The 13,125-nt window shown below is 32.5% G+C and overlaps 1 protein-coding gene across 13 annotated transcripts in view; it reads right to left on the reverse strand.

Moving 5' to 3' along the window:
• The window catches only part of LOC124302913 (bromodomain-containing protein 2-like), a 29,634-nt gene that overhangs the window by 4,719 nt on the left and 11,790 nt on the right, over positions 1–13,125 (reverse strand). For 12 of the 13 annotated variants that reach the window (XM_046759486.1, XM_046759485.1, XM_046759492.1 and 9 more), the window contains 10 exons: positions 12,978–13,073; positions 12,773–12,874; positions 12,514–12,659; positions 12,223–12,373; positions 11,160–11,733; positions 10,887–11,045; positions 10,601–10,720; positions 10,134–10,283; positions 1,282–1,364; positions 627–756 (listed from right to left, as the gene is read on the reverse strand). In XM_046759486.1, coding sequence (XP_046615442.1) covers positions 627–756; positions 1,282–1,364; positions 10,134–10,283; positions 10,601–10,720; positions 10,887–11,045; positions 11,160–11,733; positions 12,223–12,373; positions 12,514–12,659; positions 12,773–12,874; positions 12,978–13,073 — 1,711 coding nt within the window. The remainder of the gene's footprint in view (positions 1–626; positions 757–1,281; positions 1,365–10,133; positions 10,284–10,600; positions 10,721–10,886; positions 11,046–11,159; positions 11,734–12,222; positions 12,374–12,513; positions 12,660–12,772; positions 12,875–12,977; positions 13,074–13,125) is intronic. The other variant, XM_046759489.1, reaches the window with a different exon arrangement.

Here is a 13,125-nt window from a genome sequence, read left to right on the forward strand (position 1 = left end):
GGAAAGGCGATGCAGAAACGTCAGAAACCAGAAAGGCCATAGTATTGAGTTTGCAAAGTTGCGTAAAACTTATTACCATGAGATTTTTAAATACAGAAAAGTTAGAACGAACAAGAATATAGCAAACCGAAGCATAGTGTATGCTGTGGCTCTTCTATTTGATAATCTTTTTACATTTCTACTCCAGCCAAAAAAAATGTAACAGACATGTCGAAGCGTCAGAATTGATATTAAATATCAATAGTTTATTGCTTCTTAGAGTTATATACTTTATAGTGAGGAGTGTCAATTAATATAAAATCACAGTACATAAGATGGCACAATATTTGAAATTAAAACCGCAGTAATTCTTAATATTTAATATCAATTCAAAGATTCTGTTACTGTGTTATATGTACTATGATCTTGAAATAATTGCTATGAAGTGTACAACTTTGAGAAATTAAATATGATTATTGTTGTTTCGACTTTTTTGAGAGGCCCAGAGTTTACAAACTTTTTTAGAAAACCCAAAAATACAACTGTATCTGAATTTTCCAGAGTTGAAAGTCGAAAGAATTCTAAACGAAGTCTCAGAGTAATAAGAATAAATGTTACAGTTAAGGTATGTATCAAATTGTTAGTACCGTTGAACCTACCTTGTTCAGTAGGTATACTGTTGGGTTGCGTTACGGCAGGTTTAGAAGTTGGTAAGGTCGTGTTTGATGGCGGTTGACTATTGACGAGCAGCCCGCCGGTACTGTTCAAACTCGATGCCTACATATTGTTAATCCTCATTATTAAATTCTCGACTATAAAAATATCTTTAACAATCTAACAAATTGACCTCAAATCAAGTTTTCAATTTACTGTCTCACTGTCGAGTATCAAAATTGTAAAAACCAAACAGAAATAACCGATCACCAGTCTGACTGTGATCACTAAAAATTGTTTCAGGATTTCGAAGCATAAGGTTTCACACTCAAAACTACGAAAATATGCTAATTTAGGGGCGTTTAAAAACATTAATCCCCACAAACTAATAACACAACGTTGTGTTTTTTCAATCGTTCAATAAATTTCGAAATATGCACAATATAAACATCCCAGGTTTGTTATTTATCTTATTTGAAGTGTGTCCCGTTTTGTCAAACAATAACAGTATGATAAAAAGTGTAAAATCGTGAAAAATTCTTCCCTTTATCTCTACTGAATCCAATCTTTCAATACAGATAAAAATTTCAACGTGTAAAGCGAATCCTTTATTATATCATGTCAGCTCCGATATATTGGTAATCTTACCGTCGTAGCAGAAGGAGCTGAAGGTGCGGTAGCAGTTGCAGTTTTCTTGGTTTTCTTTCTGGGTGGACGATTAGTAGAATTTCCTGTAATAAACGTGACATGCATCTATCTCGAAAATAAAACGTGTGCTATCGCACTAAATTCGTTTCTGTAATATCTCTTAACGGTGAGTTTTAACTAAATTATTTACATTGGAGCTAGCGGCAATGCCAAGAACAGTGCAGAGAGGATACCAGCCATAAAAAAAACATTGGATCGTGACGATAAGTAGAATAAGAAGAATAAAAATGATACACATACATAAATATATATATATATATATATATATATATATATATATATATATATATATATATATATATTTATGTATGTGTATATATATATATATATACACATGTATACACACACACACACATATATATATATATATATTATTAAACAACACCAGTATTATATTTTCTAATAGATTTTATTTTCATATACTTATATTATAATTGTATCACTGTGTACAACAATGGGTTTTTTTTTTTTTGTTACTTCCGTTTCTTGTTTTTCTTTTTTTAATTTAAATATTTCAATCGTACGCTGCATTTTTTTAAATTAATTTTTTCTTCTTTCGTGGACTTTCATTTTGAGGATGTGTATTTTTATATATTTTTTTTTCATTTGTTCGTTTGTTTTTCGTATTAAAAAAATCTTAATGCATAAAATCATTCTCGTCTATCATGTGTATATATGTATACATGTGTGTCCATGTGTGTATATATCTGTGTGTATGCATATACATATATTGTGTATAACTAGACACAGTATGTATATACATACATACGCACACATACGCAAACGCTTTGAGTTCATCAAATTCGGTCGTTATCAAGTTCATTCATTCTTGAATAGGATTTATTTATTCATTTATGCATGTATATACATATACATATGTTTTGAAACATACATATACACGTGGTATGTAATTGTTATATAAACAAATACAATTTACGTATGTATACGTATGTTTGAGTTCCGTTCTTTAATAATGATAATAATAATAATACTAATGATAATGATTATAAAACGCTGACTACAGAAAACCATCAAACTCTAGTAATTTCTCATACAAGTATAATAATAACTAATAATTATTAATTAATAATAGTAATAACCGCAGGGGCAGGGTGGGGGTCAATTTAAAGTAAATAAAAGTCACATAAATTGTACAAATATGGGGATTCAACTTAAATGTGGAGATGATAACAAGAGTGAGATGCTCGTAAACCTCGGTAATCATTTTTATATATGCGTTATGATTAGCACAACACTGAGATCGATGGCTTTTGCGAACCCTTTAGAATACACTGTGTCTATAACAATTTATCATTAAAACCGTCGTCGCCGTCCAATGTCTCCATTTTCATAATTGAATATCTCCTTACGTCGTTTTCTTTTTTTCTTTTTTTTCTTGTAAATTCATACATTATATGTATGCCTGTTACGAACGTGTGTGTATGTGTGTATGTGTGTGTATGTGTGTGCGTGGATGTGTGTGTGTGTGTGTATCCATATATATAATATGCAACGAGAAATCTCTGAAGTGAAAATTCAATTGGAAATGCTTTGAAAACGGTTATTAAACGAGGTGAATATGATAATAATAATAACAATAATAATATGATAAATCTACCTATCTATCTACCAAACTATCCATCTACCTATCTATGAAAGAGGAGGACAATAAAAAAAGGGGGGGAAGAAAGGAAGAAAAAAAAAAATAAAACACAAGAAAACCGAGAAGAAAAGGAAAAAAATGAAATAAAAAATAAAGATACAGCGAAGAGTTCCAGCTTAGAATAATTAATTTATGTATAGCAAACTGGTCCACCAGAGAGGCCAACTTTGAATCCACCGCACTCATTCGAGCATTTAATATCTACCTCACTTCTTCGTTCATTATTGTATGCATATGCGTGTGTGTACTTAAAAAATGTCACATTCACTGTCTCTTGCTTTCTCATTTTGAGTGCGCCTTAACCCTACTATTCAATATTTTATATGATATATTAGTTTTTACTATTTACAATATGCGTATGATCATTCTTACATAGTTTTGTTTCAACTATCTTTATTTTACCATTTCTTCGTGACACACAAACACGAAACATTGAAAATCTTGTTGCGAACGAAATTACGAATGTTTGAAAAGTGGTACAAAGTGAAAAAAAAAAGCAATGAGCAATTATTACTATTATAAATGAAGAATTACAAGTATGTATATGTATATATACGGAAATTAATCGAATTTAATTTTTATAAGCTTCGTTTATTTATGATTTTTTGTTTTATATTTTCTCATTTTTTCGACCACACGAGACCCCAATAATTGATTTATATTCGTATATGCATATCGACGTGAACGCGTTAATTAGAATATTCGCAAATTTAATAAAGAATTATTTTTTTCAAATCGTTTAAAATTTCACATATATATATAATCAATAATACAATAATTAGATGGAAGGCAATTTGAATATAATTATAAAAATGCCCCTATAGATCGCGTGTTTAGTTATTATACAAACTAATGGTGATTGTGTCTTGTAACAGATGTATCACTGCTTTTCTATCTATCCTAATATTCTGTTATAACGTTTTCTGTCTTTCTTTGTTTTTTGTTTTTTAGTTTTTTTTTTTTTTTTCTCTTTTCATTCATTTCTTCCCTTTTTCGCGCTCATTACCTAAAAATAATGCATTTCAGGATCTTTTAGCTTGTATAATAATAGTTTGTAACTATATCTTATACAGAATGTGTAGCGATACAGAAATAAAATATTATTATATATATACATGTATATTTTTTTTTCATTTCTCGCTTCTTATACTTCTATCTGTCGTTTATATGTTTCCTACCCAGTCTAATAATACCTTACATTTGCTCAATGTAGTAACCTTAGAAAAAGAACAGACTCTTTTCATCTGTTCTCCTTTGTCCTTCTTTCGTCATTATTATTTCTTTTTCCTTTTCGAAATTTTCTCTTACGTGAGCGATTTACCGGTTGTGTCTCGACGATGAACGTTTTATTTTTTTTTTTTGTTTTGTTTTCCCCCTTAAATTCATTAGTTCAGTAAAATTTCCTAGTTATTTGTAAGACTCTCTTTGGTTAAGAGAGCGATAACTTCGGTGCTGAAATAGATATTTTTTTAAGTACGCCTTGCTGCTCGACAATCAGAGCCAATGTGTATGATCGAATAAAAATAGTGTGGATTCGGCTTAGTTTAGTTGTACTATAATGCAACTTTGATCTTCGTCCATCTCCCACCCACCCATTTTTCTTTGTTTTTTTTTTCTTTCAATCTACATTTTTCTTGCCGACTGAACGGAGTTTATTGAAAAACCTAAAGAAAAAAGCGCCTGTTCGCGATTGTGGTACGATAATCATTCTCAGTTTGCAATCGTTATATGTATAATACCCGACTATAATGATTTATATTATGTTTGTGTTGTGTATTTATTTTGTTAAATGCATAGTATAATGTAGAAACTAAGATTTACATGATATATCAACAAAAAACACACTATCATGGAGCCAGACTTTTACATATGGTAGAAATATTAGAAATAAAATTTAAAAAAAAAAGAAAAAAAAATGGAAAACGAAAAGAAATATATCCCTAAAGTTAAACTTGATTTTTTGTTTTATACTTGTATAAAAGATTTCCTAAAACTGTGTATTACAATAGGACGGGTTAAAATGAAAATACAGCTAATAATATAAGAAGAATAATAATAATAATAATGATAATAATAATAACAATAACAACAACAACAACATAGCAATGATAGTAGTAATGATTTGTATAAGGCCAACGCAAATGTGATTATCGCCAAGATGTGGCCTGCAATTAAGCGTTGTGCTTTAAATTTTGATTTTTTTTCTCTCTTCTTTTTTTTTATCGAAACGAGATGAAAAATTAAGAACATAATCAATACAACCATATTGTTGTAGTTATTATTATTAATCGTTATATCATATATTTATATACATACATATACATACATATATATATATATATATATATATATATATATATATATATATATATATTAGGCATGTAAAACCATACCATTCTAGATATAATCTTATTATTAAATTAACAATAATATTGATTCGAGCATATGACATATTTTTCTTCGTTTTTTTTTTTTGTTTGTTCTTTACTATGTATAATAAAATTGATAATTTAAATGTTTTCGTCCTGCTTCGCCTTTTTTTTCTTTCATTACTTTTCTTTTTTTGTTTTTGTATTCAAACCCTACCGATATGCGTAAATCGATTGAATCAAACACGTGATCGAATAACATCATTCGCTGGCGAGAAGCAGCTACTAGCGATGGAAGAAAAAAAGAACATGGAGAAAGAAAAGAAAAAAAAAAAAAGAAAAGAAAAGGAGAAGAATGGTACGATGAGTCGAACAACTGGATTTTCTCCAGATGAGCGGAGTGCAAACAATGTGTTTGGAGGCCAGCGCGCGCCTAATTTACTTAAATTATCCAGACAAATATCCTGGTCAATTTTAATTTTTAGATTCTTACTCGCCCCCCCCCCCCCCTCCACCCCTCTCACATCTTTTTTCTTTCTCTTTTCTCCGCTCCTCAAAAACAGTTGTTTATCTGTTGTCCTAAGGGATGCCCCTCTCTCTTTCTCTGCTGCAAGTAATTAGCTTTAATCGACGAACGCCTTACTTACATTACCACTTGGACGAGCCAAACTTCTTGATCTAACACCAATTGTCGGAGGCCTTTGCTTGGGTTCTCTCCTACGATGTGTAACAAGACAGAGACAGCTTCAAGACTTGTTATTTCTATTCGTCGTGCGACGAGAGGCTTCTGTTTTTTTTTTTCAGAGATGCAAAACACAACAGCGTGCGAGAAAGCGTGTTGCTATCTACGGTATATGCTTATTTGTATACATCTTGCGCACAATTTTCACTTTCCACGTTTTATCGACAAAATCAAATTTCACTCGCATGGAGATTTGATAGCTCGAGAGAGCTTAGACTTAATTATATATAATAAATAACAATAATAACCTAACGTATAAAACGATGCTAACAGTATTTACCTGTATCTAAGATGCACTGTCTTAAAAAATCCAGCCACCAATACACATTGTCTGCATTTTTTTTATGGTGTGATCATATTTTTTTCCCCATACAACGGTAGTTTCTTTTTTTGTTTCTTTTCTTTTCTAACAATTCAATATTTGTTATCAAGTCCACTTGCGATGGTGGGAGAAAGAAGAAAAGAAAAAAATTAATAAATAAATAATCCACCCACAATATAATACCAATAATAACAATTCTGTCTCTCATTTGATTAATCTTTTTTTCTTTTTTTCATTTCATTTCTTCATACGTATTTCGTATATCTCCGCATTGTGAAAACGTAGCAATTATGGTTATTGTTCCATAACTTGAAAAGAGTTTTTGCTACCGTAATCCTGTCATAAGTGATACGTTTATTAATATTATGCATGAACCCAATGTGATGGAGGAAATGGTTGAATGTTAAGAAAATAATGAATTACTAAACAAAAACGGAGAAAAAATAAAAAGAATAGAAAGAAACAGTGATACAACTATGATCTACTTATCTGTTAACAATAACTAAATAATTGTTGTCCAAAATTACAACTTTCGATACTTGGTGTTGATTTCTTTTTTTCTTTACTTTTTTTCGATTATACATATACTTACGTATATGTGTAAATATAAATATCTGTACATGCAGAATGCGGGACACAATAAACATTATGGGAAAAGCCTCACAATGATAATTGGGTACCAATTTTCGAAGCCACAGCCTTCTTCGTTCTTAATAATAAATAAGTGATACTTTTACCAATAAGGATACAATCTTCTTCAGTCTTTGGTACCAAAGGAAAAACAAAAATATACAAATACCGAAGAAAACTGTGGTGTTTTGGGTAATAATAAAGATAAAACTTTGCGAGAATAACAAAAGAGCGGGAAAAAAGTGAAAAAAAAAAAAACCCAAACAAATTGATAATCAGAACGCAGCGATTGTTTGTCGGGCAGCGGAACTAATCATTATTGTTATTATTGTTGTTATTATCATTTAATAGCGACAACTATAGTGTCGGGTCAAGAGAAAAGAATGCATAAACCTATCTGATTGATTAATAAATTAATTAATCAATCATCACCATAATCATTGTCATCGTCATCATCATTATCACCATCATCCTCATCATCATCATCATCATCATCATCATCATCATCATCATCATCATCATCATTATCATCATCATCATCGTCATTATCATCAACATCATCATCATTTGTGACTAAAGCTGGCATGGCATTGGTATCCTCTAAACACAGTCTGCACTCCACTAGCTCACCATTAATTAATATTCTTACCATTGTATATTTGTATCGTTTCATTTGTAAGTCCATAGAACATTGAAACAAAACGAAAGAGAAAAAAAAATTTCTTTTCTTTGTTTTCTTTCCTTATGCTACGAGTAATTCAAAAGAATGATCGTCGAGTAACAAACGAGTGACTCAGTGGATTATCCCTGGTAAATATATCTATAATACACATTTGTCAATTTTGTCCTCTACTATTCATTTGGGTTTTTATGTGGAACGTTCAAGAGCCAAGACGGCTCATCTTCACCTATAATACTCGACGATAAAACTTCATATTTATAAATTCGATGCAACGCTAAAGGCTAGACCAATAACGTCGTCCTATTAAATAAGTATGCGATTAAGAGAAAAACAAATTATACACACACACACACATATATACATATATTATACATATGCGTGTGTACGTATATATACATACATATATACATACATACATATATATATACATATATATAAAGCATTGTGTGTATACATATACGTATATTTATCGATTTTCAACACAGAAACAAAAGAGAAAATAATCACGGATGAAATTGTGCAACCTGAGTAATAAAACTTGAATACGGGGGTCTTTTCTAATTTAATTCTTGCATACTTTTAAAATGTATATACACAAGTATGATATGAATCGAGCCTGAAGTATTGTATTTGTCGCACTACAATTGATACATTGGTTACACTCGGGAAGATTGAAAGATAGAGTATGATGCTACTCTAGAGCAGATGTTAGTAAAGAATTAAATTAAGTGTAAGTAATATCATTAAGACTTGGAAACAAGGAGGAAATCAACCCTTGATAAACAAATTAATCGCTTAGTATATCTGTATTATCAAGAACCACGATCTATTTATAACACAATCAGTTTGGAAAAGCAAACCTTTCCCAACCTTTATTAAATGAAACACAACAAAATATTTCAATTAGAGTGTGTATTCTGTTAATATTTTACTTTCGAAAGTATAAACTTATTGATATTGAATCGAAAAGTATGATCGTTACGTCGACTTTAAAGAAACGATCCGCACAGATACGTAGATGAATTTACAAACGATACTATAAAGGAAAAAAGAAACGTTGAAAGTAAAAAAAGAATTCAATGAAAGGCGAGACTTTGAGCATATGTATTTAATCATACATATATATATATATAATACCAACAACAACCAAAAGTATTTCACAAAACTTTATTCTTTTTTCGTTGCCGCAGGCGCGATAAAAAAGATTGTTTAATTATAGAAGATAATCCCATATTTGCCCCCTTTTTTAATAAAAATATTTATATTTTCGCAGTATAATTTTCAAATGAAATATGGTACAACAAAATCAAAAGAATTGTACAGAATGCATATTTCTTACACTCAGATAAAAACGCAAAACAAAAACGCTTGCCCATCGATCGATTGTTGAATAAGACTAATCAACTTTTTGAGCAAATATTATCATTTCTCTGAATGCGCGACACAAAACGCCAGACGTTCTTCTTTGATTTGTAAAGGAAAGATACTAATTACGCTGACAGCGTGTATGAAACATTCATATAGAAGCATTTATCAAAGCTTGACAGGCTCGTAATGTCTGTGCGGTAGTGTGTAAAATTAACACTAGTACAATCATGAGAAGTTCAAAGAGTTTGTTTCTTGCGTATCGAATAATTGATCAGACGCAAAAACGTGTTTCAATGTATCAATTCTTAGCGATTTCAATTGAATTCAGGTTATTCCATACGATTTGTAAGTATGCAGAAAAATAATACAGACAATAGTAAAATAAAAAATAAAAAAAACAAAAAGAAAAAAAAACGGAATCAAGGGAACGACACATACTTTATCATGCCTTTTAGTTGTAAGCCAATTATTTGTCGACTGTGTAATAATGACTGATATAATTTTGTTGAGGAAAAAAAAAAAAAAAAAATTGCTAGTTTAATTTAAAAGTAATTTCAAGCTACGTGTCGATATAATATTGTCATTTTCAAAAGCTGCAGTGTATATTAATTTCGAATACTACTAACGTTAAAATATACTTTGTGCTTTATAGTAAGTAAGTTATTAATCGATAGAGGGTTGGGGGGCAAAGGGGCGAAAAAAGGTGGGTGGGTGCAGAGTTGACGAGATTAAAATTATCGTATTAAACAAATCGCGATAAATAGAGAATAGCAGTTTTGTACTTGGAACATTCAATCGCTGAGTGGACCACCAGTACCGAATGTGTGTTCGATAATAATTTTAATTCGAATTATAGTTTCTTTGTTTCTCCTTCTTAAAATATCCATAACTTTCTTTGCCTTCTACTACTCTTTTAGGTATAAGATGAGCAAAAACTCTGTTCGCAAGTCGAAGAGTTTTCTGCTCTGTCGTGTGAATTATTGGAAACAACAGTTACATGATATTTGAGGTCTAACCTGCTTCGCTGTCGCTCGAATCACTGGAGCTCGAGGAAAGCGAACTACTGCTGGAATCGCTGTCGCTGCTACTACTACTGGATGCTGATAGTCTCGATGGTCCACCTGCACCTCCGGTTCCACCAACATCCACGGATTTACTACTGTCTTCTGTGGGCAAAAACCGTGAAAAATATCTTTAATTTTTTGGTTCTTTCTGTTTTCTTTGTTTTTAAGTTTCGAAACTAGGTGCGAGATTTTTTTTCTACTGATGTTTCATTTTCCTCTGTTTCTCACTCAGTTTCTCAGCGCTGAGATTGTAATATAAGTAAAGGTGCTTCAAAAATTTCATATTACAGTTTTTATAAAAATCGAACTACAAAATAGATCAATGAATCAGAGCTCAGTTTATAACACGATGCTCAGATTGTTAGATCAACTAAAAGGTATTTCAGGTGTAAATATATATTAGTAAAGTTAATACTGACCTTTCTTAGCAGGTTTCTTGCAATTTCCTAGCTGCCCTGAGACATCTTGCAATCTCTTTTCGAGCTCCAATTTTTTCTCAGCCATTTGCTCGTCCTTGGGTTTGCCACTAATCTTTTTATCTAAAAAATAAACGATGGTGTTGAAAAAAAAAAAGAGAAAAGGAAACAGCGTTTACATCGAGGAACCTTGTCATAGCAGTTTCTTTATAGACAAATTTAATTTAGCATCAGGTCATAGTACCACAGAAAAAAAAAAAGAGTAAAAAATAAAAAAAACGCAACTTACGTGGCTTTTTTCGAAGGCAGGAAGCTACGTAACTCTCTAACTCTCTAAGTGTAGACGGCTTCAGAGTTTCAAAGTCAATTTCAATTTCGTCAGGATTTGAATCCCTCAAAGACGGCTCACGCGATTGAATAATGTGTACAACTCGGCCCAGCTTGTCGCCTGAAAAACGAAAATATGACTGGTGTGTGAATTGAATGAAAGTGAAGAAAAAAATGAACTCAAAGAACCTTGGCTGTGAATTCGAAGGTACGTTGAATAAAATGGTAGACATACCAGGTAGTTTATTGATATCTAAGCTGAGTTGTCTCTTCTCGTCGTAGGACATCGGCTTGGCATTGTCCTCGTCCTCTGAGTCAAAGGCCAAAATAGGTGGTTGACTGCTGGCATTTTTCTTTTTGTTACCAGTCGATCTGCTATTGGCTTTAGACCTCTTGTTTGCCGTATTAGCCGTTGCAGCTTTACCCGGTCCTCGTCCCTTTCCCTTCGGCTTGGCATTCATTGTGGGGGGTAAATGGTGACTAATTCCAGGTCCGGAATGCGCCTTGTTGGGTCCAACAGCGATCGCTGGGTGATGGATATCCGTAGCCATCGTACTCGGCATCTTCAGATCTCCTGCACCCATCGCAACACTCGCTATACTCGCCCCTACGCTGTCCGATACACTGGGAATTCTACCACCGGGCTTCATCAGCTCCTTCATCGCCCCACTGTGACCAGCACCGGCACCAAGACTTCCCCCCTTACCGCCACCTGATGATTTTTTCGCTTTCTCCGGTTTCTTCTTTTTACTTTTTTTCTTACCACTCTCTTCCACTAATTTTCTCATCTGTTCCTGCATTGCTTTTAGCTGCGTGATCGACAGGACAAAACTTAAGTAAGTACGGTTTCAGAACAAATTGTAAGGTCATAAAAAATATACCTTTTTCATCACAAGAAATAGGCAATAATTTCTTTCTGTGCAATAACACTGTCGTTTTCAACATTTTAAATTTATAGTAAAGTATCAACGATTTTACTGCAGTAAAAAATTTTCAAAGTTCCTTATTCATGAACTTTTTTCTTCAAACACAATATTAAATACGTTTATAGCTTGTGCAACTTATGCCCTGAAAAACTTGAGAGCGTGATTTTGAAATATGTGATATTTCTTTGCAAAAAGACATTGCCAATGATCTTCGATGAGCAAATATTGACTTAAATAATTTCCAGCAACTTGAATAAAAAATGCTGCTTTTCTCACGTTTAGAGCACCCTTAAATTTTTTCGCTTTTAAGGATCGCTAAAGATTATGGGAAGAAGAATAAGGGTGAAAAAGAAAGTAAACAAAAGATCTCACCTCTCGTTCAAGCGCTACAAGCTTTTCGGTACGCTCTTCATCGGAATCATCACTTTCGGATGAACTCCCCGAACCCGAACTCGTACCGCTGGTACTGCTGCCGTTTATACCAACCAGCCCACTCAAAGGTTCGTCAGGAATTTTTGCATATCTTAAAGAAGGAAAAGAGATGTGAAAATACGATTAGTCAAAATGTATGAAACTAATGCACAGTGTTGCATACCTCAGAATTAATACAGAACCAAAAATCTCTAAAACTTCCAGTTAAAATCAAACTTTCAAATTACCAACCTCATTTCAAAAACATCTTGCAGCTTCCTCGCCATTGCGACGACGTCGTGATCTGGAGGGTTGTACTTATAGCAATTGGTAAATATAAGTCGTACGTCCCCAGCGAATTCTTGCGCCGTCTTATATTCACGAGTGTCCATCTTGTGCTGTGTGTGTAACAAAATGATGCATTTTACTGCCAGATACTTGATGCGATGATTATTCCAACCTGTTGGATAAATGAAATGGACCAAAGACAGTCTGTGCGAAAGTATTATACCTTGACAGTTCCTAGATCCATTGGCTTTTTGATAATGTCGTGATAGTCATGGAGGCCGAGGAGAACCGCATCTACAGGCTTATAAAATGGCCACGCGTAACCCTGTGTGTCACATTAAATATGAATAATATATAATTGTCTGAGCATGTTTTTTTTTTTTTTTTGCTTCTTGACAAATAAGAAAAATGTGACGTTTGACAGTTACCGAATGTTTTTTAGAGAACAGCTCTTTCAATATTTCATTACAGGATTTCAAGGCTTCTGACAGCTTCTCGTTGGATTTGCTGCCCGCATGTTGTGGCTGAAAAAATATTAAATTGCAGTTTACCGTTAATTGGATCAACTTATTACTG

Source organism: Neodiprion virginianus, chromosome 4 (assembly GCF_021901495.1).
Source record: "Neodiprion virginianus isolate iyNeoVirg1 chromosome 4, iyNeoVirg1.1, whole genome shotgun sequence".
NCBI classification, from domain to species: domain Eukaryota; kingdom Metazoa; phylum Arthropoda; class Insecta; order Hymenoptera; family Diprionidae; genus Neodiprion; species Neodiprion virginianus.